We start from the raw sequence: 22,726 nt of genomic DNA, 5'->3' as shown, positions 1-22,726 counted from the left end.
AATCTCGGAAAGTAGAGAATCAGGGGAAGGGCCCATGGGCAAGCACGGGAGGTTACATTTTGCTATATATTCGTCAACCATCAGAGCGTAATGTTAATTATGGGTATAGTTAACGTTGAACACATATGTCCTCACGAACGCCGGCATTGGCTTGCTGCTCACCATCATACTGTGCGGTCCGTCTGATATCCCCGGCAGACCTTGTGGTCGACAGTATTTATCATATTGAGACTGCCCGACTACCCAACGTCTCAGAGTCACTCTCGCGTCCTTGAATTTCGCCCGGCTTCCTACCAATCGCCCGAGCGATGGCTACTCTCCGGGCACTTGCAGTGATATCGGCATGCACGACCTGCAAGTGCCTCTTAAGGCCATCTAAGCGCCTGAAAACCTTTTCCTCCGTGCAGAGATAGCACCGTACCTTTGCCCTGGTATGAACAGTTTTCAGGTGGCGCGTCAAGTCGTGGGCGCGCCAGAAGACCCAGTCGCACGGCTCTCCGGTGGAAGGGTTGATTCGCCTGCACTTGCGCGGGTGACTGGTTTCGCGCCAGTGTCGTTGCAATTGGGCGACAGACTCGAAGCGGAGGGTACATCTGTTGTGTGGACAGTCGTAGCCGGTCTTCGAGGAGGTACTATTCAAGCTGACGGTTGTATCGGCGGGGGTGGGTGTCTCTGTCTCGGCCCCAAACAGGTTGAGGGACGGACCTATAAGCGTATTATGGAGGAGAGATTCAGGGGGAGGTATTTCTTCCTTCATGCATGCAATTTCAACGTAATTCGCCCCAAACAGCCCCACAGAATGGCTGTACCTCAAATGCTGTCGGAAATGGTCGAGGCGGTAGAATTTCTTGTCCTTCGAGCACTTGCCATAATTGTGCACTTCTGTTACGTGTTTAAGACGCTCGTCCCAGTCTGTGCGGGGGTTATTGCTGAAGAAGCGGCCACAGTATCCGCAGGCATCGGCCGACGGACCGCGTATGGAAGGGTGGAATGCGGCCTGGTGGTTTTGGAGGGCACCACACGACCACGAGGTATGGTGGTCAGCGACGGTGTCCGAAGGCTCATTTGATCCGTCCTTGGCCCACGGCTGCCCCGTTAAACCATCATCTATGGGCCGGGGAGGAGAAAGTGGAGGCGGAACCTCCTCCACACCAGGGCTACTTCGAGAATGGCCATCGAACCAGTTGTTTACAGAATCCAGCAGGTCGTCGGTCGAGACATCGGTAAGGACGGGATTGCGTCGCCCACTGCGCGATACGGGAGGGTGCGAGACGCCGGAGCCATGGCTGCCGATGGAGGATGCGGGGGAGACTGGCTGGGATGGTCAGTAGTTCGCAGCAGGATGGCCTGGATGCGGGAGCATACCTTGTCCGCAGGAAAGAGAGGGCTCCGGGGTGCCGAGGAGGGAGGGTCTGAGAAGGACGGTGCCCTTTTCATTTGGATTGTTCCATCGAAGGCAAGAAGTGTGGGCTGGGGTTCTCTTTTCTCTCCTGAGATGAAGGAAGGACACGTCAACTCGCATCGCCCCCTCCCCCCCGGTGGCTCAGCCGCGCCAAGCTAAGCGACGTGCAGATCACGCGAGGGTGTTAAGAGACTGAAGACCTGACGCCCAGAAATCCACTGGAATTAGTCCTTTCTCAGACCCTTTGAGTGGAGTGGTGAAATTCAGCCAGGACTCTTCCGCCAGAATGCCGGCCCTCACGCTGGAAGAATGCACCATTGTCTGGCTGTGTCCCCTCGAGATCGAGCTGCGGGCCGCAATCGCCATGCTCGACCGAGTGTCCGACGCCATCCCCCCGCGTGCTCGAGGCCAGCAGGTTGTGTATACCATTGGCGAAATCGGCCCCCACAGGGTGGCCGTGGTCGGGTACTACCAAGAACAAGGGCTCGCTGCGTCGGGAAGCATGGCTGCAGAAGTGATTCGAGACCTGCCGAATCTGCAGTTCGGTCTTCTGGTTGGGATTGCCGGAGGTATCCCGTCATCCAGCTGCGACATGCAATTGGGCGATGTCGCTGTCGCAGTTCCAGAGGGCGATTGTCCGGGGATCGTGGGATACGATCTGGGAAAGGAAGTGGGAGACGGCGGATATGAGCTGAAGCATTGGCAAAATTCGACACATCCACTGCTTCGCTCAGTTATCAACGTGATTCGCGCGAGGAATGATGCACGATTCACACGGCACCTTCGCATCGCAGATGAACGCCCAGAGTTCCAGCGACCAGACTCGGCACACCCAGGTCGGATCCATCCGAAGGTACACTACGGGACAATTCTCTCTGGAAATACCGTAATCAGGTCCCAGTCCAGGCGAGACCAGCTACGGGATATGTACGGAGGCATCGCCGTCGAGATGGAAGCCGCGGGCATCATGACCAGACTGCCAGTCGCTGTGATCCGAGGAATCAGCGATTTTGCAGATGCGTCCAAGAACAGCGCATGGCAGCCATATGCTGCTCTGGCAGCCGCTGCCTATGCGAAGGAGGTTCTACTCTGTTTGCCATACGAGCAGACAGTCGGGAGACGCTTACCCGGTAGGTCTACCTCAGCATATTCCCTACTCTGGAGACGCACTAGGGTATTAACTTTTTGCGCAGCGGCACAAGACGCCAGCTCTCCATTTGCAGACAAGAGCCTCCGTTTAGCACAAGCTTTGCCTGAGAAAGCAGCCTTCGTCGGGCGCGAAGAAGAAATGGCGTTCCTAGAAAAGGAACTGGGCTTCCCAGCCCATTTACCTATTCAAAAGACAGTCGCCTGCCTCTGGGGCCTGACTGGAATAGGAAAATCACAACTGGCAGCGAGGTTCGTCAACCAGCAACTGGCTGCCCATCCGGACCGAGAGATCTTCTGGATCAATGGCGAAACCCAGGAGAGTTTCGAGCAATCGGTGATCGGTATGCTGAACACGAAACAGGACGGCAGCCACTGCACTTCCTCGCAGACGGGCTCGAACGGGGAGGAGGAACGACGGACGTTTGTGAATCTATTCTTCGCCGAGCTGGGCCGACTAAGCGATGGGAGATGGCTGCTCGTCATCGATGGGGTTAATGAATGGACATCATCACATATGGACCCTTCTTCGTACAACATTCATAGTATCGTCCATGGCTTGACCCGAGGTTTTATCCTCCTCACGTCTCGAAGACGCGATATAGTGGAGCGGTATCACCCCGTTCGTGAACTGAAAGGCCTCCAGGACGAGGACGCACTCGCGATGCTTCAGTCCCAGATTAACCCTCAGTTGCTGGAAGGTATGCCCAGACATACATCACGATTACTCCGGTCGAGCTAACACATACCAGGCGCTGTGGGTCTGATCTCATTGCTGAAAGGACTGCCACTGGCGCTCCGTCTCGCGATGTCAGTGATCTCTCGATACCGCTTCCCGGTCAGAGAATACCTGGATCTATGGAAGAGTCACGGCGACGCAGGGGAGATACTAGGGCCAGATCAAACGCTATACCGCTCGATGGAGCTGTGTCTGGACGAACTCGAACGAGTTGATCCCGTTGCCGCCAACATCCTGACCCTCTTCAGCTTCCTCGACCACAGCGATTTGTGGTATGAGCTCTGCCATCACGCAACCGGCGACACATTCCCATCGTGGCTCCAGAATCTGGCAAGCAACAAAACCCCCTTCAGAGCTTACTACCCGTTACTCGCCGATCTATCCTTCATCGAACTGAAAGTCTCCCCCGACGGCAGCCGCAGATGGGAAACGCACCCTGCAATCCAAGCCGTAGCACGACGAAGAGCAAGCACAAAGGAGCCAGAATACATCCGGAGCGCAATATCCCTCGTCGCAGCCGAAGTGCCCCGGTCGTCGCAGACAAACGCCTGGGCGACTATGCGGCGCCTAGTCCCGCACGTCCAGCTATGCTGGGGCTATATCGAGGGGCGGAAATGGGGTCCCAGCGCTAACCTGGCCGAGCTGGAGAGCCTTGCTCGCGTTTTTCGACAGATGGGGTATTATGAGGAGGCATCGCTGATCTATCGCATGCTTACAGCGGGCCTGAGTCGTCAGCCTCCCAAGCCAGATACCCTGGGTTTCCTCGCGGATGTGCTCTCGAATCTGGGGCTGGTGTATACGTATCAGCGGAACTTTCCAAATGCACTGCGAGTATTCGAGGAGTCCCTGAGTCTTATGATAAAGGGACGGACTCTGACACCCGACACAGCGATGGCCCTCGCGTACAACAAGGCCGTCGTCTTTATGATGACCGAGCGGCTCGACGAAGCAGAAGACCTCCTGCAGAGCGCGGCAGCGCACTTTTCGCAGAACACAACGGACCCAGAGCGACGGTCCTTGGCTCTCCGCATCCTGAACGACCTCGGCGAGGTCCTCCTCCGCAAGGGACAGGTCGAAAGGGCGTTCAGCCTCCTCCATGCCGTCTACTCCAACCATCGAAACCAGCAAGGCGAGCCACATCCAGGGCAGGTCTCGCTCCGACTCAACATGGGGCGGACGATGACGCGGCTGAGCAATTTCCCCGAGGCGCGAGAGTTGCTTCTTGAAGTTGTCTCCATCTACACAGACTGGTGGGGACGACGGCACCCGGAGACCATGCGGGCGGTTGACGAGCTGGCGTGGACATTTATGCAGGAGGCAAGGGATAAACACGCGAGGGGGGAAGAGAATAGCCTGGAGATACAGCATGCAGAAGAACTGTGGAACGAGGCGTTGAGCTTCTATCGCTGCACCGATGCAGAGGGATCAGACACACTGGCGCGAATTGAGGCGAACCGGGCCCATCTGGACTCTTGTAGGGGGATAGAGGCTTTGAAAATGATCCAATATGGGAATGACCATTCGGTGAAAGGGCTGCTTCCGGCACGCCTTTCTCCTCAGTTATCTGAGCGAAGGAGTCCATGATTCCAGTCAGGAGGCAATTGCCTTGTGTGAATGCATCTCTCGGTATGGTATCCTGCCGACAAGGCCTTCTTCTCCTGACGAATTCGCCACTGTATAGCCATATTCTCCACCATATGGAAGTATACAGACCCACAACAGTCGACCCACCATCCCCGCGGCCTTGGAGGTCTAGCTGATACGGCCGTATCAATGTGATTTCATCGAGCTGAACGCAATGCTCGATGATGATCGATACCCGGAGTCTGCGCACTCGACGCCACAAAACAACGCTTATTTCAGCTATTGCTGCCTAAAGATGCTGACGCGGCAGGAGATAACTAACCCGTCCAATGACCACTGAAAGCGTCGACAGCGAACGGCTGAAATGTTGTCATGGCGGAGCTGCATGGAGGGGCGACCTTGTGCGTTGTGACTCGTACAGTCAAGCTTCGAGAAGCCCGGGCTGTCCGGGGTTTGGTTCGCTCTTCGGGTGGCCCGTTTCGGATTAGTGTTGGTGTCGTCCGTACAATATCGGACGGAGGTGAGGTTCGTGCGACTGACGGTATCTAGACATGTAGCCAGCCGTGGATGACACTTTTAATTAGTAAATACCTAATACAAATACCGCTATGCGCTCTATACAGGAGGAAATAGTAGACGAATCATAACACCGGATACGCAAGATCCGACTCCAATAACGGATCAATCGACTGCCCCAACCCCTGACCCCCCGAGCCCGCCAGCAGGCCCCCAGAATCCATCCCCATACTCACACCAACACCCGGACCTCCTCCCGTCACCCCCGTCACCCCAGTCGCAGCAGGAGCAGCAGCCGCATCCTCCGGATACTTAACAACAAGGACCTGCGCCTTCCGCCAAAACTCCAGCTGCGCACGCAGATCAAGCACCTGGTCCTGCAGACGCAGCGCCTCGAGACGAACAGCCTCGTACGACTCGGACAGGCGCACGTGGTTGCGGTTCATCTCGTCGATCAGCTTGAGCAGGTTCTTGATGTATTTCTCCTTGCGCTCGCGGTAGGCGCGCTGCGCGTTGCGGTTTTGTTCGCGGCGGCGCTGCCAGCATACTCACTTAGCATGGCAAATATGGTAGACATGGAGAACGGCGTACCTTCGACTTATCTGTGTTGTAGTCGCTTGCAGAGGACTGGGGGGAGGAGGGGTTCTCGGCGAGGGAGAGGCGCAGGTCAGGAAAGTCGAGGACGTCTTCGGGGAGGTGGTAGCGCTCGTCGCTGCTTGAGTGGTCGGGGCTTGGGCTGGCGGCGTCGGGCCACTGTAGCATGGCGAACTGCATCGGTTAACTTGGGTACTCGAAATCTGCGACGGGTTGGTACATTAGATGCAGAGGGCCAGAGGAGTTCTTCGTGGTTCTCGTTGCCTCTGGCGGGGTGAGCCATGATACGTTAGTTGCACTGACAAACACTAGTTCAACAGACAGGATGACAGATGACTGAGACGCTGATGCGAGCTCAGTTATATAGACAGCTCGCACACGATCACAAGGCTGACGGCCCCGCACGACTGCGGTTTGTGGCATCCACATTGTCCACTGGTCCAGATGCATGGGATGTCTTATTCTGCCGGGTTCCCGGGGCTGGATTGTCGATGAAGTCGTCCAGTGAGAAGAAGAATCTGGCTTCGGCACGATGGTTCCGTGCAGAGAGAGCGCCGCCGCCGTCATCGTGCGTTAGGCGCGTCAGATGCGAAGTGCGAAGTCGGTGCTGTGCTCGACGCCTCTCCGTCAAGCCTTCAACGACATGATTCTCGCTTCAAGTCGACTGTCGGGTTGACTTGGATACTGTTTTTGAATTCTCTTTCTATTGTTCTCTTCCTCCTTGCGGTTATCCCAGCGACATACACATAACACGTCCGCAGAGCAGTCAACCCAACCCTACACATTGCCCCGTTGCCTACGATCCCATCGCAGCCACTCGACCACCCCGCGAGAGGAGAAATGCGGAAGAGGAATTGGAAAAGTGGATTCTAGAAAGCTTGGTCATGTCTTATTCACCGTCTGACAGCGGGCGAGGAGAGGGGCTGAGCAGCCAAGGACAGTTAGTGCACTGCCTGAGAATGATTCTAGAACGGCGACTGCAGGCCCTTGGACCCTGGTCCTGGCCCTGGATGGAGGCTGCGAACTGCGAATGCCCTGTCATTCCAACCCGCTCGAGTCGATCGACCAGCGCCACGCGATGAGCGATCAGAGAATTGCCTCATTCGGCAAACGCTGAGCTGAACCTTGCAGCGAGGATCTCGCTTGAATCCTGCACGGCCCGCTGTGTTGTCTGGACCCGAATCGCCGACTGCGGGTGTGGCAGGGCACATTCTTCAATAACTGCCTTCCATATTGTGTTTTCTTTCTCCGCGGATCGCTGATTGGGGAAGTCTCCTGCCATCCCCGCCTTGATTTCTGTCCCTGCCGCAGTCACTTCATAGTGCAAGACGCACAAAGGTGAGGCCCCCAACCCGGAGAGCTCTCAGCGTCGCATCGCGGTTTATACAATTTCAGGATCCAGCACAGGTGCACGATGAGAGGACCGCCATGAGAAGCTCTTGCTGCTTAGCGACTCAATCCTTCTGCGCTTCCGTCCCTCTCAACACTACTTGGCAGGCGTGAGATTCCCCATGCATTACATTAAATGCCTAGAGACCCTAGGATAACTCTTGGGGAGGTTCACCGATAAAGATAACCACCGAGTCATGGGGAATTTATGGTGAGCGACACCTGAAAGATAAGCTATAAGCGTCACTGAGAGCGCGCACTCGTGTGGCTCGCTGTATTAGGAGATATTAAAGTATTATCATAGGTAGCATGAACAAATGAATCCCGAAATCGAGACAGAAGCAGAACCGGAAGGCCACGCAGAGGGGTATGTCGAACCGAACACCATGCGATCATGAAAATACGCCCAGAAAACACGACACTCACAGCAAAGATATCGTGCGTGTGTAAAATCAGTCAACGCCAAATTCGTCACCCTCATCCTCCGTAACCCACGACCTATCATCGTCATCTTCATCATCCTCAATATCTTCAAGCATGGGACCCTGCATCGCACGGCGCAGCGCGGGACCGAAGGGGCCCAGCAGATCTGACAGTGGAATATCGTATCCGTAGGGATCATCGATGTCCAAGTATCCATCATACCCGTAGAGCCCATCGAAATCGTCGTCATACTCGTCCGACTCATTGTCGTCTTCCCTCCCACGATGCGGATTCCCATACGGCGGCAAGGGAGCATACACATCAGCCTCGTGCGGAAGAATCTGGAAATCCACCTTCGTCCCCTCGAAGAGCGCGCGGAGGCTGAAGAACCCGTCCTTGGGCGTCATGCCCGGCGGGATCCGCTGCCCCCGGAGCTTGATAGGTTTTGTGACATCCACAGTTAGGACCTTGATCTCCGTTAAGTGTGGGTAGTGTCCGTTCTTAGCGTCTGTGGCGATGTTGGCGACCATGTCGCGGATGGAGGAGTCGCAGTCATTGATCCTGAGTTTCTGGATGGAGGTCGGAAACTGCGGGTGTTCCGGAAGGAGCGAGTGCTGGATGATCAGTGATTCGAGGGCGGCAAAGTCGCGGAGGGATGGCATTTTGGCTTGTCTGTCGCAGTACTCTTGATACGCCTCGGGGGTTTCGTGGATCCAGGGCTGGCGGTCATAGTCGAGATGAATATGTTCCAAAGTTTCCTTGTGGGGGGTGAGAACCGCGTGGAGGTCGATGGGATTGAACTCTGGTTCCCGGCCGGTGGGACTCTCCCATCCGTGGCGGGATTCCTCTTCGTTGAGAGTGAAGTTCTGGTAGATGAAGGACTTGAGCTTTTTGCACGCCCCGACGAGTTTCCTGACGCCCTCCGCGTCGATATAGCACTGCGTAAAGGAGAGTTCATCGACCGCTAGGGTTCCGGGGGCCCAGGCTACCGGCCATTGATTACCACGTAGATCGCCGTATTCGAACGTCGGTCCCTTCATTTTATCACGGTTGACTGCGGTACAGTATGAGCCGATGTCGTATCCGACCTCCGAACGGTCGTCGCAAGTCACCCATATCTCGTCAAGATCTGATAAAAAGTTGTTGGCACCGCCCAACAGAATACTGATGTTACCTTGGAGGAAGGTTTCGTGTGGTAGACGAAGTTTCCGCAGTTTAGGGGTCTTCAACAACAGCATCGGCAGAACGATGGCGAGATCGCCCTGCTCAAGCCAGGCAAACCAATCCTCCTCCGGCGGATATACCTCGCGTCGTTCCCCATCCACATCCGGGTCATGCAACCGTAGCGTGCGAATGGTGTCTTCCAAGGCCGCACGCTCGTCAGGGCCGATTTCCGGTAACTGAGTTCTTCCAGTGTCGCTGCGGTCGTCGACGCTAAGAAACCGCACGTACTCCCCGAGCTGCGGCCGGCGACATATGGCCCTGGTAAAGCACATCAGAGCCGTGATGTTCGCCTCCAGATCCTCGCCGTCGAAGTAGCGGAAGAGAAGCGGCTGAGCGACGTGTCGGAACTGCCGACAGACCAAGCAGAGGCGGGCCAGGTCATCCTTTCCTGCGAAGGTCCCTCCATCCAGGGACCCGCCGATCTTAGCGACAAGGGAGAAAATGCGGTCCAGCAGCTCCGTGGGGAGGGCCTGAAGGTGGGCCATCTCGAGCGCCGTGTGTGGCAGACGCTGAACACTCAGGAGAGGCTCCAACGCTCGCGAGGGTCGTGAACGCGACGCGCTGCTTTCCAAATTGGGAATTAGGGCAAGAGACTTAGGGCTTGTATTGAGATGCATGACGTCATCACCTCTTATCCAGTGCTTCAACTTCCGTTCACCCTCCTCGTGCCTTCTCTTTCACATCTTTACGAAGCCCAATTCACAAGTCACTATGCCACTACTCTATCCAAGCGCCCACCACCGTCGCAGCGACGAGCTCGCCCAGCTAGCCAACCACCATTTCCATCACGACTTGCAGGCCGACGATCGCGACGCCTTGAGGTCTGCCGCCAGCCGGGTCTCCCTCTGGACGACCGTCGGATCAGCAGTGGGAATGGGTTTGGGTTTATACGCTGCATTCCGGCTGAGGAGCTCACGCAAGGCTTTCTTTGAGGTCTTTCGCGCGCAGGAAAAGCCATCTAAGATTGTCTTCGCTGATGGTCGGACGGGTATGCATTCGGCGACCGGGTTATGCAAACCCCAAACTAATATCGTCCTGTAGAGTCGATTCCGGACCTTACGCCTCTTCTCAAACCAACCACACTGGGCGACTTCGCGACGTATCTGTTTGCCTCTGCGGGAGGACTATTCCTGGGTGGTGAGCTTGGTATGATGCACTCTACCCTATCCCCGATATGTGCTGACTCGGACTCCTTTAGGATTCCTGTCCGGAGCTGCAAGTGGGACGAGCAGTCTGACCAAGGATCCTGAAAGAAAGAAGCGCGTTGAGGATGCCTTTCGGAAGTTCCGCGCTGATCTGCTCAGAAAGGAGGCGGATGCGCTGGACAAAGGTAGATCGGTTACGGGCGAGCTGTTCTAGGGGAAATCGATAAGGGTCGTTTTCTGGGCTGGACTTCTTTCTCTGTGTATGTTACTGTGAGCAGCTACAGAATGATAACAGTACTCGTTACCTCCTTCCACACGGGGAAGCATGCGCATCGTGCTTCCCACTCCCTAGCGCCGCTTTACTCAGCGGAAATGCGCATGATTAGTGAACTTAATAGTGCTGGATAGCCGATAGGCATCTCATGAGCGGGAGATGTTGTTTCCTGGCCGAATACCCATGATACCCTCTGGGAGGAACATCACTTAGCTATCACCCGGGGCGCAGAAGGCTCAACTATAACCCGACCAGGATAGCAGATGACGTCGCGGAGCGGGAGGAGCCCGTAATGCACTCTCTTCTCTCTGCGGAAGGACCCTCCGAAGCGACATGATAGGCTCGGAACTCGCAGACTCAAGCGGACAGCCAGTTACTAGTCCCAGCAGAAGCTTAAAATGAGTCACTGACAGCTTACCGCGCCTGCAGGTAGGCCCGGGCCGAAATGAAAAGTGCCAGTGGCCTACGCCCTTGTTTTCTCCGGTGCGGCAACGGTCGCCACCGTTATATTGGACTGTAAATCCGCCGAAATGAGCGCCAGAGTTTGTAGGTGACTCTCGTCATCCTTCCTGTTGCATCCTCCACGTCTCCTCTCCTCCATACCCCTGTGTCACCCTAACGAAGACCACCTCGCTGCGCTTTCAATATCGATATGGCGAACAGAATCGGCGACCCGTTGTCGTCCCTCAACTTCGATATCATGCACACGATCTTCACATACCTCCCCTTGGTAGATATCATCCGCTGCGAGGGAGTAAGCCGTACATGGAAAAGGTTTGTGGAGGAGTGGGTGGAAGTATTCGCACCCCGGTTCAAGTTACAGCCGGCATGGTCTTCGGCCTCTACCAGCGCAGGCTGGAATGTTTTGTCATATCGCGAGATCAAAGATATTGGTACTTAAAACTCTTCGTTCCCTAAAGGTCCGGACATCCATGCTGATGTGCTACAGCCAGTTTTCGCCACCGTATGCAAAAGGCCGCGCAATTTCCAAATACAAAGTTCCCACAGGGTTTCTAGACCCATTTCACGAGTCTCTGCTTACCACATCGGGTAGCTATATTGTCTGGAAACGCGACAGGGAAACTCCATTGGAAACGATACCGGACTCCGTATTCTGGACGACGATTCCGCAAGATGGCCATCAACAGCGGTGCGATAGCACGGAGATCCCGGCGACGACATTCCTTGACGACGCACTGGCGGTGACAAAGATGAGAGTAAATACTTCTGGTATTATTTTGCTAGATATACAGTGTATGACTGCAAGTTCGAGTCGGTAAGTCGTCGCGCGGACGTGTACATACCCACATTCACAAGGCCTAGGGCTATTGCATACTCGCTCGTTGGGCAGGAAAAATTGTGGGAATGCAACAATACTTGGACGGAGGAAGGCACAGACTATGTCCATCCCCTCGAGATTGGCCAGTCCCTTGTGTACTATCTCGCACATCGCGGACCAGGGGTTTACGATATCGCAGCATTCAACTTCCGCACTGGACGTAAGGCATACCAGTGCGCATGCCTCTCTATTCCCTATAACGAAAACCACCGCTTCAGCGGTAAGACTTACGCCGGTGTCTGTCACGGTAGATGTGGCCTAGGCTGTTGGTTAAATTTTGACGACTCTCGGCTCCTCTCGACCCGTAACGGCGAAGAATTCTTGGTAATCCAGCGTGCGCTTTCAAGCGACAACATGGATGAATCCAGGCTCTTGAGCTTCCAGATTCTCAGAGGCGTGGACGGTCACACAGTCTACACGGTCTCCGTCGCCAACCACTTACCTGCCACTTTTACCGTCGACCCGGTCACCAACGAACTGGCTGTAGTGTGGGAAATCACAGACAGAGATTGGACCGGGCATCTTTCTCCACAGACACGCAATTTCTACATACAGCGTTACGGGACGCTAGTTTGGCCTTTTACCTACGAGCCCGGTGGTAGTTTCAGACCACAGGATCTTGTCATCCTTTGGTACAAGTCGAAATATTGGGGGACTTCCCCCATTGTGCGGCCATCCACCATGACGGCAATCCAACACTATGAAACGGAGTGCGAGCGTCAAGGGATTTATGGCACTATTGGGGTCTTCTGTCATAGCTCCTTCGACCCCACAGAGGATCCACAGCTCTTCCGTGAAGCAGAATTCAAAGTAAAATATATGCTCCCCAGGTTAATACTCAAGATCGGCCATTCTTTCCTCGATACCAGAAAGTATAGCGCAGCCACGGTACCTGCTGCGACCCCGGGCTGGAGAAGAGCCATCGAGGCGACTTCCAACCGTCCTTTGTTCAGCGATCATACTGGCGAGGACGACGGCCGTATCTTTTTCTTTGACTCCGACTGTACCCTGGCAGTTCTCTGCTTCAAATAGTCAATGCGAGCAAGGTGGATTGATTAGACGGCGATCTGATATCCTATCTAGCTTTTGACAATGCATATCTTGTTTTGCTTTAGTGCCCACGCAGAAAGGTCATCGCGTCGGTGTCTTCGCCCATTTTCACCGTAGTTGGAGCGACCCTGTAGGAGCCGTTCCAAATAAACACCCGCCCCTATCCATCTTAGACACCCCCCTACGGCCTGAGTATAGATCCTCATTGAATCCCATCCCACCACGCATTACGCATGCTTAGACCAATATACAGCTGACACACCCCAGGATTCTGATACCAAGATCCAGCTGCGGTGCGGAGCATGAATTATATTCCGCGGAACGTGCCATCGGTCGAGTCGAATGGCCGCAAGAAGCAAATACAGAGACGGGACGGGAACCTATGGCCACAGATACTAGATACAAGAGAGGTACTTTTCTCCCTTTCTGGGGGCAGTTAGCTACCGCAAAAAAGAGTAAAATATAACGAGCGAAAGCATCAGAGAACCGTCGAGACTACCGTACATATCTTGTTCACATGTCACCCGAAAACTCCTAGATGCTACGTTCCTCCATTCTCAAATCCTCGCAGCACCGCAACACAACAAATCATGCAATCTTTGGCTCCTTCAGGACAGCCAGAATCGGCAGCATGAGCGCTGCGGCTCCCATGGCAAGTACTGTAGTCCCCCCTTATCAGTATCTGAAAACCGCAGAATCTTGGGTGGAGAGACATACACGGCAAGGACTGGAAGCTAGCGAGGTAACTCTCCCTCACCACCTTCTGCACAGAGGGGGGGAGTGTACTCGCGTATCGCACCTCGTTCAGGATGCGATTGATGAGCTGTATCGATTTCAACCAGTCAGTGAGTGTCACACCCAAATATGCCAGGGGACTTACAGTTTTCTTATCCGTGACGTCCCCAAGACTCCGCCACAGATTCTTCTCGAATAGCCCCTGGCTCAACGCAAACCCGCACGCCGGACCAATAATCAGGCCCAGCTGCTGGCTCAGATAATACGTCCCGATACAGGCGGACAATGTACCCTCAGGGGCACTCGAGGAGACGCCAACAAACAACGCAGGAAAGAGGATCCCGGGCAGGAAGCCAATAGCGAAAAGGTACACGCACTGCCAGAGGGCGAAGCCGTGGCGCCATTGAAATAGGACGACGACGTAGAGGATGAGGAGGAGCAGGGTGGTTGTGAGTGTCATGGATTTGGACCGTTTTGTGCTGTGGCCGTGGGCTGTTAGTAAATATTTCCTTTCCTCGTGTACCTTGGGTAAGGGCGTGCAGGCCTTACTACTTAATCACCAGACCGGAGAAAACTCCTCCTATGGACACGCCTACGGCGACGCAGACGTACGATAGTGAGGCAAGAAAATCGCTCATATCCTCCGTGCGGATCAGAAATGGGACGAGATTCGTTACGAGCTGAGATTGTCAGGTACGCAAATAGAGAGTCCAAGTTATTCCAAGGACATACCGCAAACCTCCCACCGAGCAAGACAACCTGGAGGAAGAAATACCCGGTCAGGCTCCACGTCAACAGTCGGATCGGGATGAGCGGCTTCCGCGCCCAGAATAGCTCGATCATAATGAAGAGGACGCAGCCAGATACGAAACAAGCGGTTAGCACGGGTATCTGCAACGACATGGTTTCATTTTGGCCGCCGAGCGCCTGAAGAAGAAACAATAAAGCGAGCACGGTAGCGGAAAACGTAAAGATGCCTCCGAAGTCGAGGTCTCGAAATGGTGAGCGTCTCGCTGGTATTTCCGGTTCAGGGTCTTCGTCGCTGGTATTGTTCAAGGAGGATGGGAGTCGATACGCGCTGAACACGGCACAGAGCAGGATTATGGGAATCTGGCCGTAGAATGACCTGCCATCGTTAGTCCCTGGGCCAGGGAGTGTGGGTGGGATAACCCACCATCTCCATCCAACGGTATCAGCGAGGAATCCTCCGATGGGGGCACCGAAACTACGGCCAGTGACGTTTACAACATTTTGATACCCTCGATACAGGGCGACATCGCCCGTGGGAAGGAAGTCTAGACAACGTTAGTGTCGGCAAAATTCCAGACCGGGGGACATACCTGTGAGTATGATCGAAACTACGACGATGATGCCAGCGCTGCTAGAGCCAGTGAGGACCCTCGACAAGACCAAAAAGGTGATGGAGGTACTGGCGCCACTGTTTTTCTCAGTTCTGTTACAAACTTCGATTTAACTTGACATACCAAGCAAGACAGCTGAGCGCGAAGAGCGAGTACGACGCAAGAAGGACATTCTTCCGCCCATACACATCGCAGATAACACTATACTACGGCTTGTCAATCCCAATAAGCGGTACTTGTGGATTTCTCAACTCACAACTGGCAGCGAAATACAATATCCAAAATTATACGCGAGGAGTAGCCACGACCCCTCGGACAGACGGTGGAACTGAGAAGCGATCGCGCTGTACGTCGAGATCATGACCGACTCGTCGGCGCTGGCTATCAAAACACCTGTCTTTATAAGCTTCAGGGGGTATACCTTCGTGAAGGGGAGATACCAAGAAACCCTGCATAGATTATTAGAATATCAGACCGCTTCGCTCTCTTCGTGCTGATTTCGCCCTCCTCCGCATCGGGCGAGGGCAACAGCGGAGATTCCTCAGACACAGTCATTTTTCCAATTTGTCGATTGGACGGGCCGACAGGGCCACAAGAATTGGAGAGAGAATATGGAAGAGTCAAAGGTATACGTGAGTCGAGGAATCCGTGAGTCAAGGAGTCTGAGCAGGGCGACAACGCGTCCGCGGGGCTCAATCGTCCCCTGCGTCGATCCGGAAGAAGTCTTTGGCCCCAATTTTGGCACTGCTGAGATCGGGTCTCCCTCTCAGACATTCATGCGGGTTGATGCATGTTCGCAGAGCGGGAACCAATTGCGTTTTCGCGATGTCGGGCATCTTTTCCTTCAGGTGAAGATCACCCAATCCACTTCCAATAGTTCGCAGCTGATGCACGTCAGACAGAGATCAGGTGAGTATTGCCCCCGACAGATCGAGTGAACCGAAGTAAGATGGCGATTGGCGATGGAGAAAATCGGCTCCCTTTCTTCCTGTCAGACGATGCACCTCTTCCGTGAATCGAGCTGCATTCATGGTCCCCAGTGCATGCCAATTCCCAAATCCAACCGAGGATCTTCCGGTTCACAGACTTCAATGTCAAACGGGAGCGGCCTCGTCGTCTTGCTCATGATGCTCTCGAGGATCTCATGCACGGGCCAGTTGTAACGCACGATAAAAACAGGGACTTTCAAGTCCATCAATGGCTCTAGGTAGGTGAAGAGAGTATTTTCAAGCGGTTCGCTCATCGTTCGACTAAAAGAGACGCGAAGGCTGCGCAGATTGGGAATCGACTTGATGGCACCACACGCCTTCTGCCAGCTGCCGAGCCAGTCGAGCGAGTAGTCGTATGCGAGGGTGCGCGGCGTGTCGATGAGCTTTTCGAGGTGGAGGGAGCGGATGGACGCGAATCTATGCTGGAGTGTCGTTGCCTGCAGGCTCTGCATTGTAAACGAGGATCTGATGTTGAATGTTGTTTGCTGATATAGGATATCGATTGCCTCGGAGTAGCTGCGAAATTAGCCAGGCTTCTGGAGGACACAGCATTTGGAGGATCGACATACACTCGCCTACAGGAAGATAACATGCCCAAAACCCGAAACTTGCGAGGTTGACCCTTTGGCGCTTCTGACCGACTGCCCTGCTTGTGAGGAATCCGGTGCATTGGTACATCTCCATTGAAGTTTAGCCCTACCCAAGCGGAATGCCGATACCCCAGGAGGTCGGGATTCTCCTCCTCTCTCTCAGCCGAAGAGAAGCTGTACAAGCGGCCATCACTATGGGAGACGACGAGTTCGGCGCCGGCCGGCAAGACCAACGCGTGCTGATATATCTGTTGGCGAATCTCCGCAGGCAACTTGACAAACAGCAGCGACTGGTGCTGAAGATACGTCGCTTGTGCTGTTCTCGCTCGTCCGCCCGTCCGCAAAGGCAGAGTCAGGCGTCTTTTCCGTGTCTTCAGGGGCGGCGGGAGATCCTTCGGTCTGTTCGCACTTTGTTTGGGCATCCGATGTTGTCTTACGCGCTGCTTGAGGGGCTCGATGCGCCACCAACAATTCAAGACAATCAAATATGGAATCCCGAAGACGGCAATCAGCAGGTACAGGAGGAGCAGGTAGACGAGGTGCAGCGGGTTCCGCTGTGCGCGATACACCTTGACGGGGTTGATACCGTTCGCGATCTCGAGCGCGCGGTAAAACGAGTGCGGAGACCCCAACATAGCTGGGGGTGGATGATCTTCTAAAATCGCGATTTGCATGGTTGCCTTCGTCGGCTGGGTGGTGGGAGGTTTGCGAGACGCGACACAGAGCCTCGTCTCGTATTTCTGCCTTGGCCAGCTTGGCAGTTTCTCGGCAAAAGGATTGAAGGATGAGACAGCAGAGTCGTCTCATCCTTGTTCTTTGAATGGTTTTCATGGCAGCCTGTCATCCACACCTGAAACACAGCTTACTTCCAAGGTTCAAACTGAATACGATGGTTAGGCAAGTGACAAAGTCTTAGGGCCATGGGCAGAAGATAATAGCAAGGAATGCCACGCTGTGTTTGACGAATGGGAAGATAATTATTTCGTGCACGACTTACTATATGAACTATTCGATAACCTGGAGTACGATAGTTGGGATGACTATCAGGATACAGCGCGGGACTGCATCGGATAGGAAAAGGACGTGATCAAAAACGGCTCTCCGTTTTGATTGTAATCAGGCTCTACCCTGTGTTCCTTTCCTCCTGTGACGTTTCGAACACGCCTTGTTGTAGTGAAAGCTAGAGATCTCCGCCTCCTGGGACGGTATTGTCTCATGTCGAGCAAACATTTGTCAAGGTCCCCTAGCCCTCTCAGTTATTGGCAATGTAGCACTAAGTAGTAGTATTCCCATTCGTCGCTCCTAGAAACACCACCATAACAGCCGCATAAGTCGCCGCCGCAACCAATGTCTCAACATTCGACACTCGAACCGCAAAGGAAAGCACAAAGGTAAAGAACAGCACCGTAATGGAGACAACAACAAGGCTCTTCGTCTGCGACGGACGTAACGTCATGATAATCGTCGGAACAATCAGAAATACGCCGCCCGTCAACGCAACCAGGAACCGAGCAAGGCGGTCGACAAATGTAGAGACTATCTTCGGCGGCCTGCCCTCGCTATACTCCCTTTGCCGGGCGTGGTATTCTTCGCTGGAATAGGCCAGGCTGGAGGGGAGGTAGCGCATCAGGCTCCGGCGCAGAGGGTCGATCTCTGCGTCGGCTTCGCTAAAGTAGCTGTAGTGGGAGTGGAACGAGGGAGTGTTGTTTGTGAGCCCGGAGTGGAAGTACCGCTGCATCAACCAGCGGCGCTCTTGGGCTGCGGTTTTCTCCATCTCTTTTCTACTGTGGAGGAAGTTGTAGTTTTGGATTGCGGTCGCTGGCCACACTCGTTGTAAGCATGGATAAGTGAAGGGCATCATAGCCTCTTGGGAGCAGCTTGGTGGGTATCTTACCATAATCCTCTAAAGTTGTTTTCAGCATATCCAGATCATCATCACATGAGAGCCTGTTGGGATCTTGGATTCGGCCCTTCAGCTGGATCAAATCGAGTTCCATTCGCACGATATTCACTCGCTGGAGGAACTCGAAGCGCATAAAGTGGAAATCTTCCTCCTGGTTAAGCGACCGATTCACATAATCAACTAGGTTCTTCTTCTCCCGTTGAGCTGCCATGGCGGATGAGTTCAGTCGCCATATAAGTTGCCGATAAGTTGCCGATAGAAGCGACAGACAGACTGAGCCTTGATCAATTTACTTCGGGAGAGGAGGGTCGAGGGCACGAGGGCCGATCTTGGCCTTGGGCTGTCAGCCCGCGAGGCTGAGTTATGCATGAACTGCGCCTCAAACGAGGAGGGTGTATTTACTTAGGTCCTCATATTGATTACTTATAGCGGCGCTGCCTGCCCCGCCATGACTCTGCTCTTCAGCGCATGCTCAGCCGCGCCGCGTTTTGGTCGAAGGCACGCAAGTCCAGCTCAACAGAAATGACTTGGCCACACAACAAGACCCCTATGAGGTCCCTGGTCTCGATAAAGATGCAACATTGACGGAAATCGAACGCTCTCGCCGGATATTGACACTTATACCCCACCCCGACAAAGTCAAATATGAATCTCTACGCAGCCTAGCGCAAGCCGAGTTGCAGAGAGTCCAGGAGGCGCACACACTACTTGACGACCAGGAGTCGAGGCTAAATGAACTCCTCGGAATGGCACGGCATTTAACCGTTACTCGTCAATCGAGCCCCGCCTCTGAGTCTGATTCTGATGAATCAATACGTGTCCCATCAGTTGTTCGGCGGTTCCATAGTATTCCGAAAAAGCAGTCGGTGAGCTCGCTAGGCTCGAGGGCCTCAGCTGGCTCTAAAGCGTCTCGCAGCTCGCAAGTGTCTGACGGCTCAGTCGACGAAGGGAGGTCACTGTTCCACGCAATTGATGACTTGATTAGTAGCCATCTCGGCCGCCTAGCCCGTGCAGGCAAGGGTAATGGGAGGAGCAAGAGCAGGCTTTTTCCATGGAGCTCCGAGACAAATTCGAATTCCGCATTAGAGAGCTACAAGGGCGCCGTCGTCGAATTTCTCTGGGCTGTCCACTTTCACTGCCAATATCTGCGCAAGGCCCAACAAGCCGAAGGCTCGGAGATAATCAGTGAGTAACCCTAACACCCTTCTTCCCCCTGACTATACGGGATGATTATCCCTCATAGTCTCATTGCACTCGAAGGCTAATTTCCCTTCTCCTCGCTTCTCGCAATTTATCAAGACGTCCCACATGAAAAGCTCGTCGTGCTATACGATGATTTGAAACTCGCTATGACAGCCTTTGATTCTTCCACCGCTAATCTTAAACTGCGCAAGGTCCCAGGCGGGATCTACAAAAAGCATCGCGAACACCATGTTGACTTTCGTAATCGGTTGATCGATATCTGTGGCCTCCCTATCTCTGTACCTCAGATCTGCACCACCACCACGCGACCGGACTCTGGTTCCTCCAACAACCGCGACCTCGGTGATCATGGCATTACCGGCGATGGCCCATTTTCATCTCTTCTAACCAGAGACAAACGGTCCAAGCGGTTTAAGAAGCGGAGGACTTTCTGGAAACGGCGCCCGAGTAGCCCTAAGGCCTCCCACCGCGTTGCCAAAATATCTGTGTCCACTGCTTAGCCATACATCTTTACTGACAAGGCCAACCCATATGTTAAGCATCGCATACTTCAGGTCCATCTGGGACACATAATACCAGGGCGAACCTCGGAGTAGAGATGGACTTTTTATATTAACTCTCTTTTGCTATAAATATTCACCCAGCAGGCTTTCGGGTGCTATATAAACACCAGATCTAATACACCGGTACCAATCGTGCAGATATTGATTATTTCCCTAGATAGGATCGACAAATACCTCGACAATGTCTGCCAGCCTCTCACCCCACCTCCCCCAGCACGTAACACGAACAGCCCTAGGTGATTTCTCAGACACCAATAAAACCTATACCCCCTTCCCCGCTTATCCGTATAGACAACCACCCTCTCCAACTCCGGGTTATCAGCCAACTTCGTCGCGAACGCGCGATTTGCCCACTGGAACCCGATCGTTTGCCCGACTACACCAGCAAGCCACACGGCGCCGAGCGATATGCAGATAATCCAGGCCGTGCGGTAGAGCGGGGCATCGCTCTGGTGATGCTGTTAGATCGTTCCGAAATAATTGTATCTGAAGAGGAACAGGGGTATATTAAGGAGAGAAAAGTCCGTCCATACCGCGCGAAATACTTGGTTCCAGTATGTACCGCCCAGATTTGAGCAGCCGCCTAGAGTGGTTTTGTTCTTAGTTTGGGAGGTCCTTGTCCTCGCAAGAAGCGTGGAAGGGGCACATGTATGAGATTGACTGTATACCGCGTACGCCACCGCGCGCTTCTGGGGTGTCTTGAAGTTGAGTGACCGCCATGTTACGTTTATTGGTTGCCAGCCTCTGTGCGGTGAGGTCTAGTCGTTAGTTCCCTATGACTGAGGGCACCATTTGAAGGAGAAGAAAACTTACGGAGCTGCCTGTGTAACGATATATGCGGCGTAAAATGACCACGACGCCTTGTGTGTAACTGGGAGATGCTGCAATGCCCGGCGATGTTAGACGCACACCAACCCTAATGACATACGCCCGCAAAAAAAAAAAGAGTGGAACGGGGACATACATAAAGCGCAATAAGCCCTGCAAGCGTCCAAACGGCCGCAAATATAATCGCGTATCCAAAGCGACTATACCGATCGACAAAACCAGAGAGGATGATCCCGAAGAAGGCACCGAGGAGACTCCCGGGCGCGTTTAGAAGGTTAGCGCGGATATTACTAAAGCCAAGAGACTTTATGATCGTTGCGCCTCAGGTGCTGAGTCCGTTGACGGATTGTAGGCCGGTTAGGCAGACGATTAGGTAGGGCCATGTGGACCAGGAGAGGACGGAGGTACTAATAACCTCTATTAGTCACCTAACTGCAATGAAAACGAAAGAGGAACGGACATGTCCTTCCAGCTGATCTTCAATGTCAGCCCGGCTATGTGGTTCCTCTCGGCAATACGCGTTTATCGTGCGACGAGAATGTCGGCTTCGTGCTCTGTGAGCCAGCCTGGTATCTGGATGAGGCCGCCAAAGAGATGCCCTGTGTGGTGTAGGGACTTTGGGATCATGGTGAATGCAAGGACTCCAGTGGCTGGAATGCATGTTAGGTACACTCAGCCACTCAAGCTTTCATGATTGACTTACCGATTGTAGAAACACCGCAGATGATGAAGATCCTAGGGGCAGCAGTTAATACAAGATAATTTCACACAAGACGTGAGAGATCGCTTACCACTGCCATCCCTTCAAACCCCCTTCAAGATGCAACTTGAGCGCCCCTGCCGAGATAAGTGACTCGAAGGCCGCGGAGGTTGAGGGTCCAAGGAAATAGATCGCAGTTCGCTGCGTAAGCTCGTTGGGCAAGTACCACCTTGACAGCGTGTACAGGCCGCCTGGGATGAAGCCGTTTTCTCCGAGGCCGAGAAATAACCGCGCGACGTACCATCCGCCTGCGTTGGTGACCTGGCTCTGGACCACTTCGATTACACCCCAGGTTACGACTTGCGCAGGGATCCAGTAGTGTGGTCCGATGCGATGGAGGATAATCTTTTACACGTTGTCAGTTGCAAAGACAGGAAGAGGGCCCGAGGGTGGACGTACGTTGGATGGGATTTCTAGCAGAACGATGCACCAGAGAAGGGACACGCCTGTGTTAGCTTGGTCGCGAATCATGTTGGTGTCCGAAAGGAAAGTCGACATATGCACGCTCAAGACATTTGTACGATCAATGGCCGTCCAGGTGAACATCAGCTGTGAAAGATTAGCATTGGAAGCTTAGAAAGAGGCGAAGCGAAGATCAACAAACAGCGAAGATTGGTAGGAACTAAAAAGCGACTTTTCTAACAATGCGGGCTTCCTCTTCCTTTCTCCAGGTAACGAGCACCCGTTCGCCGTTCTTGAGGATATGCTGAGAAATAGGGCCATCGTCTTGCTCTACGTCGTTCTGCTCGCTGTCTAGAGGTGTGCTGCTGCCTGAATGGAGAGGATCGACACGTATGTCGACGTTACTTTTGGCGGTCATTTTGCCAAAGAGCTCCAAGATAAAGGCTAGAGAACTTGTAGGAAAGCGTCAAGATTGAGATTTGTCCAGGCTCTAGGTAAGGCTATATAAGGGCTTGACTCGCAAGATCACACGGATTTCGTCAAAACTGGAGACGATATCGCCTCAAC

The 22,726-nt window shown here is 53.8% G+C and overlaps 11 protein-coding genes across 11 annotated transcripts; 4 read left to right on the top strand and 7 right to left on the bottom strand.

Annotated features, from left to right (window-relative positions):
- Positions 1 to 57: 57 nt before the first annotated feature.
- BJX67DRAFT_224262 (uncharacterized protein) lies at positions 58 to 1,545 on the bottom strand. Its single transcript, XM_071025799.1, has 2 exons — positions 1,366 to 1,545; positions 58 to 1,315 (listed from the first exon to the last, which is right to left on the bottom strand). Exons 1-2 carry the CDS (start codon positions 1,435 to 1,437, stop codon positions 221 to 223), a joined length of 1,167 nt encoding a protein of 388 aa, XP_070883368.1. The 5' UTR covers positions 1,438 to 1,545; the 3' UTR covers positions 58 to 220.
- A 13-nt stretch (positions 1,546 to 1,558) lies between these two features.
- Positions 1,559 to 5,057, top strand: BJX67DRAFT_224205 (tetratricopeptide repeat domain protein). The gene is made up of 2 exons (XM_071025798.1): positions 1,559 to 3,249; positions 3,301 to 5,057. The coding sequence occupies exons 1-2, from the start codon at positions 1,689 to 1,691 to the stop codon at positions 4,869 to 4,871; spliced, it is 3,132 nt and encodes a 1,043-aa protein (XP_070883367.1). The 5' UTR covers positions 1,559 to 1,688; the 3' UTR covers positions 4,872 to 5,057.
- A 455-nt stretch (positions 5,058 to 5,512) lies between these two features.
- BJX67DRAFT_383858 (bZIP transcription factor) lies at positions 5,513 to 6,264 on the bottom strand (the record flags this gene model as incomplete). Its single annotated transcript, XM_071033545.1, has 3 exons — positions 5,513 to 5,923; positions 5,979 to 6,155; positions 6,202 to 6,264. The coding sequence occupies 3 exons, from the start codon at positions 6,262 to 6,264 to the stop codon at positions 5,513 to 5,515; spliced, it is 651 nt and encodes a 216-aa protein (XP_070883366.1).
- Positions 6,265 to 7,822: 1,558 nt separating this feature from the next.
- BJX67DRAFT_373929 (F-box protein) lies at positions 7,823 to 9,502 on the bottom strand (the record flags this gene model as incomplete). Its single annotated transcript, XM_071031469.1, has 1 exon — positions 7,823 to 9,502. One exon carries the CDS (start codon positions 9,500 to 9,502, stop codon positions 7,823 to 7,825), a length of 1,680 nt encoding a protein of 559 aa, XP_070883365.1.
- Positions 9,503 to 9,641: 139 nt separating this feature from the next.
- Positions 9,642 to 10,466, top strand: BJX67DRAFT_361519 (uncharacterized protein). Its single transcript, XM_071029876.1, has 3 exons — positions 9,642 to 10,005; positions 10,059 to 10,163; positions 10,216 to 10,466. The coding sequence occupies exons 1-3, from the start codon at positions 9,729 to 9,731 to the stop codon at positions 10,374 to 10,376; spliced, it is 543 nt and encodes a 180-aa protein (XP_070883364.1). The 5' UTR covers positions 9,642 to 9,728; the 3' UTR covers positions 10,377 to 10,466.
- Positions 10,467 to 11,088: 622 nt separating this feature from the next.
- BJX67DRAFT_383855 (F-box protein) lies at positions 11,089 to 12,807 on the top strand (the record flags this gene model as incomplete). Its single annotated transcript, XM_071033544.1, has 3 exons — positions 11,089 to 11,329; positions 11,412 to 11,712; positions 11,760 to 12,807. The coding sequence occupies 3 exons, from the start codon at positions 11,089 to 11,091 to the stop codon at positions 12,805 to 12,807; spliced, it is 1,590 nt and encodes a 529-aa protein (XP_070883363.1).
- On the bottom strand, positions 12,799 to 16,426 carry BJX67DRAFT_361517 (major facilitator superfamily domain-containing protein). Its single transcript, XM_071029875.1, has 12 exons — positions 16,185 to 16,426; positions 15,362 to 16,124; positions 15,178 to 15,314; positions 15,045 to 15,127; positions 14,901 to 14,998; positions 14,735 to 14,855; positions 14,293 to 14,686; positions 14,110 to 14,240; positions 13,706 to 14,039; positions 13,543 to 13,648; positions 13,330 to 13,484; positions 12,799 to 13,251 (listed from the first exon to the last, which is right to left on the bottom strand). Exons 2-11 carry the CDS (start codon positions 15,693 to 15,695, stop codon positions 13,414 to 13,416), a joined length of 1,809 nt encoding a protein of 602 aa, XP_070883362.1. The 5' UTR covers positions 15,696 to 16,124; positions 16,185 to 16,426; the 3' UTR covers positions 12,799 to 13,251; positions 13,330 to 13,413.
- On the bottom strand, positions 15,822 to 17,473 carry BJX67DRAFT_224099 (uncharacterized protein). Its single transcript, XM_071025797.1, has 2 exons — positions 16,480 to 17,473; positions 15,822 to 16,426 (listed from the first exon to the last, which is right to left on the bottom strand). The coding sequence occupies exons 1-2, from the start codon at positions 17,172 to 17,174 to the stop codon at positions 15,949 to 15,951; spliced, it is 1,173 nt and encodes a 390-aa protein (XP_070883361.1). The 5' UTR covers positions 17,175 to 17,473; the 3' UTR covers positions 15,822 to 15,948.
- Positions 17,474 to 18,755, bottom strand: BJX67DRAFT_224098 (uncharacterized protein). The gene is made up of 2 exons (XM_071025796.1): positions 18,395 to 18,755; positions 17,474 to 18,318 (listed from the first exon to the last, which is right to left on the bottom strand). The coding sequence occupies exons 1-2, from the start codon at positions 18,612 to 18,614 to the stop codon at positions 17,774 to 17,776; spliced, it is 765 nt and encodes a 254-aa protein (XP_070883360.1). The 5' UTR covers positions 18,615 to 18,755; the 3' UTR covers positions 17,474 to 17,773.
- A 100-nt stretch (positions 18,756 to 18,855) lies between these two features.
- BJX67DRAFT_361509 (uncharacterized protein) lies at positions 18,856 to 20,256 on the top strand. Its single transcript, XM_071029874.1, has 2 exons — positions 18,856 to 19,588; positions 19,703 to 20,256. The coding sequence occupies exons 1-2, from the start codon at positions 19,150 to 19,152 to the stop codon at positions 20,104 to 20,106; spliced, it is 843 nt and encodes a 280-aa protein (XP_070883359.1). The 5' UTR covers positions 18,856 to 19,149; the 3' UTR covers positions 20,107 to 20,256.
- Positions 20,257 to 21,519: 1,263 nt separating this feature from the next.
- On the bottom strand, positions 21,520 to 22,577 carry BJX67DRAFT_383850 (major facilitator superfamily domain-containing protein; the record flags this gene model as incomplete). The annotated part of the gene is made up of 5 exons (XM_071033543.1): positions 21,520 to 21,647; positions 21,701 to 21,732; positions 21,789 to 22,102; positions 22,157 to 22,306; positions 22,401 to 22,577. The coding sequence occupies 5 exons, from the start codon at positions 22,575 to 22,577 to the stop codon at positions 21,520 to 21,522; spliced, it is 801 nt and encodes a 266-aa protein (XP_070883358.1).
- Between the last annotated feature and the right edge of the window lie 149 nt (positions 22,578 to 22,726).

The sequence above is a fragment of the Aspergillus lucknowensis genome (genome assembly GCF_044049455.1).
Source record: "Aspergillus lucknowensis strain CBS 449.75 chromosome Unknown BJX67scaffold_41, whole genome shotgun sequence".
NCBI lineage: Eukaryota > Fungi > Ascomycota > Eurotiomycetes > Eurotiales > Aspergillaceae > Aspergillus > Aspergillus lucknowensis.
This window is presented reverse-complemented; position numbering and strand designations above follow the sequence as displayed.

What these genes read in the sequence shown, in the direction of transcription:
- BJX67DRAFT_224262 (XM_071025799.1), bottom strand. Translation starts at nt 1,437, where the DNA reads ATGAAAAGGGCACCGTCCTTCTCAGACCCTCCCTCCTCGGCACCCCGG. An exon ending in CTCTCTTTCCTGCGGACAAG is followed by an intron (nt 1,316 to 1,365) that starts GTATGCTCCCGC and finishes TGACCATCCCAG; the next exon opens with CCAGTCTCCCCCGCATCCTC.
- BJX67DRAFT_224205 (XM_071025798.1), top strand. Translation starts at nt 1,689, where the DNA reads ATGCCGGCCCTCACGCTGGAAGAATGCACCATTGTCTGGCTGTGTCCC. An exon ending in TAACCCTCAGTTGCTGGAAG is followed by an intron (nt 3,250 to 3,300) that starts GTATGCCCAGAC and finishes AACACATACCAG; the next exon opens with GCGCTGTGGGTCTGATCTCA.
- BJX67DRAFT_361519 (XM_071029876.1), top strand. Translation starts at nt 9,729, where the DNA reads ATGCCACTACTCTATCCAAGCGCCCACCACCGTCGCAGCGACGAGCTC. An exon ending in CTTCGCTGATGGTCGGACGG is followed by an intron (nt 10,006 to 10,058) that starts GTATGCATTCGG and finishes ATCGTCCTGTAG; the next exon opens with AGTCGATTCCGGACCTTACG. An exon ending in ATTCCTGGGTGGTGAGCTTG is followed by an intron (nt 10,164 to 10,215) that starts GTATGATGCACT and finishes GGACTCCTTTAG; the next exon opens with GATTCCTGTCCGGAGCTGCA.
- BJX67DRAFT_361517 (XM_071029875.1), bottom strand. Translation starts at nt 15,695, where the DNA reads ATGTCTGAGAGGGAGACCCGATCTCAGCAGTGCCAAAATTGGGGCCAA. An exon ending in GATACCGTTGGATGGAGATG is followed by an intron (nt 14,687 to 14,734) that starts GTGGGTTATCCC and finishes TAACGATGGCAG; the next exon opens with GTCATTCTACGGCCAGATTC. An exon ending in TCCGGTCTGGTGATTAAGTA is followed by an intron (nt 14,040 to 14,109) that starts GTAAGGCCTGCA and finishes CCACGGCCACAG; the next exon opens with CACAAAACGGTCCAAATCCA.
- BJX67DRAFT_224099 (XM_071025797.1), bottom strand. Translation starts at nt 17,174, where the DNA reads ATGCAAATCGCGATTTTAGAAGATCATCCACCCCCAGCTATGTTGGGG. An exon ending in TTATCTTCCTGTAGGCGAGT is followed by an intron (nt 16,427 to 16,479) that starts GTATGTCGATCC and finishes CTAATTTCGCAG; the next exon opens with CTACTCCGAGGCAATCGATA.
- BJX67DRAFT_224098 (XM_071025796.1), bottom strand. Translation starts at nt 18,614, where the DNA reads ATGGCAGCTCAACGGGAGAAGAAGAACCTAGTTGATTATGTGAATCGG. An exon ending in AACAACTTTAGAGGATTATG is followed by an intron (nt 18,319 to 18,394) that starts GTAAGATACCCA and finishes GAGTGTGGCCAG; the next exon opens with CGACCGCAATCCAAAACTAC.
- BJX67DRAFT_361509 (XM_071029874.1), top strand. Translation starts at nt 19,150, where the DNA reads ATGGCACGGCATTTAACCGTTACTCGTCAATCGAGCCCCGCCTCTGAG. An exon ending in CGAAGGCTCGGAGATAATCA is followed by an intron (nt 19,589 to 19,702) that starts GTGAGTAACCCT and finishes CAATTTATCAAG; the next exon opens with ACGTCCCACATGAAAAGCTC.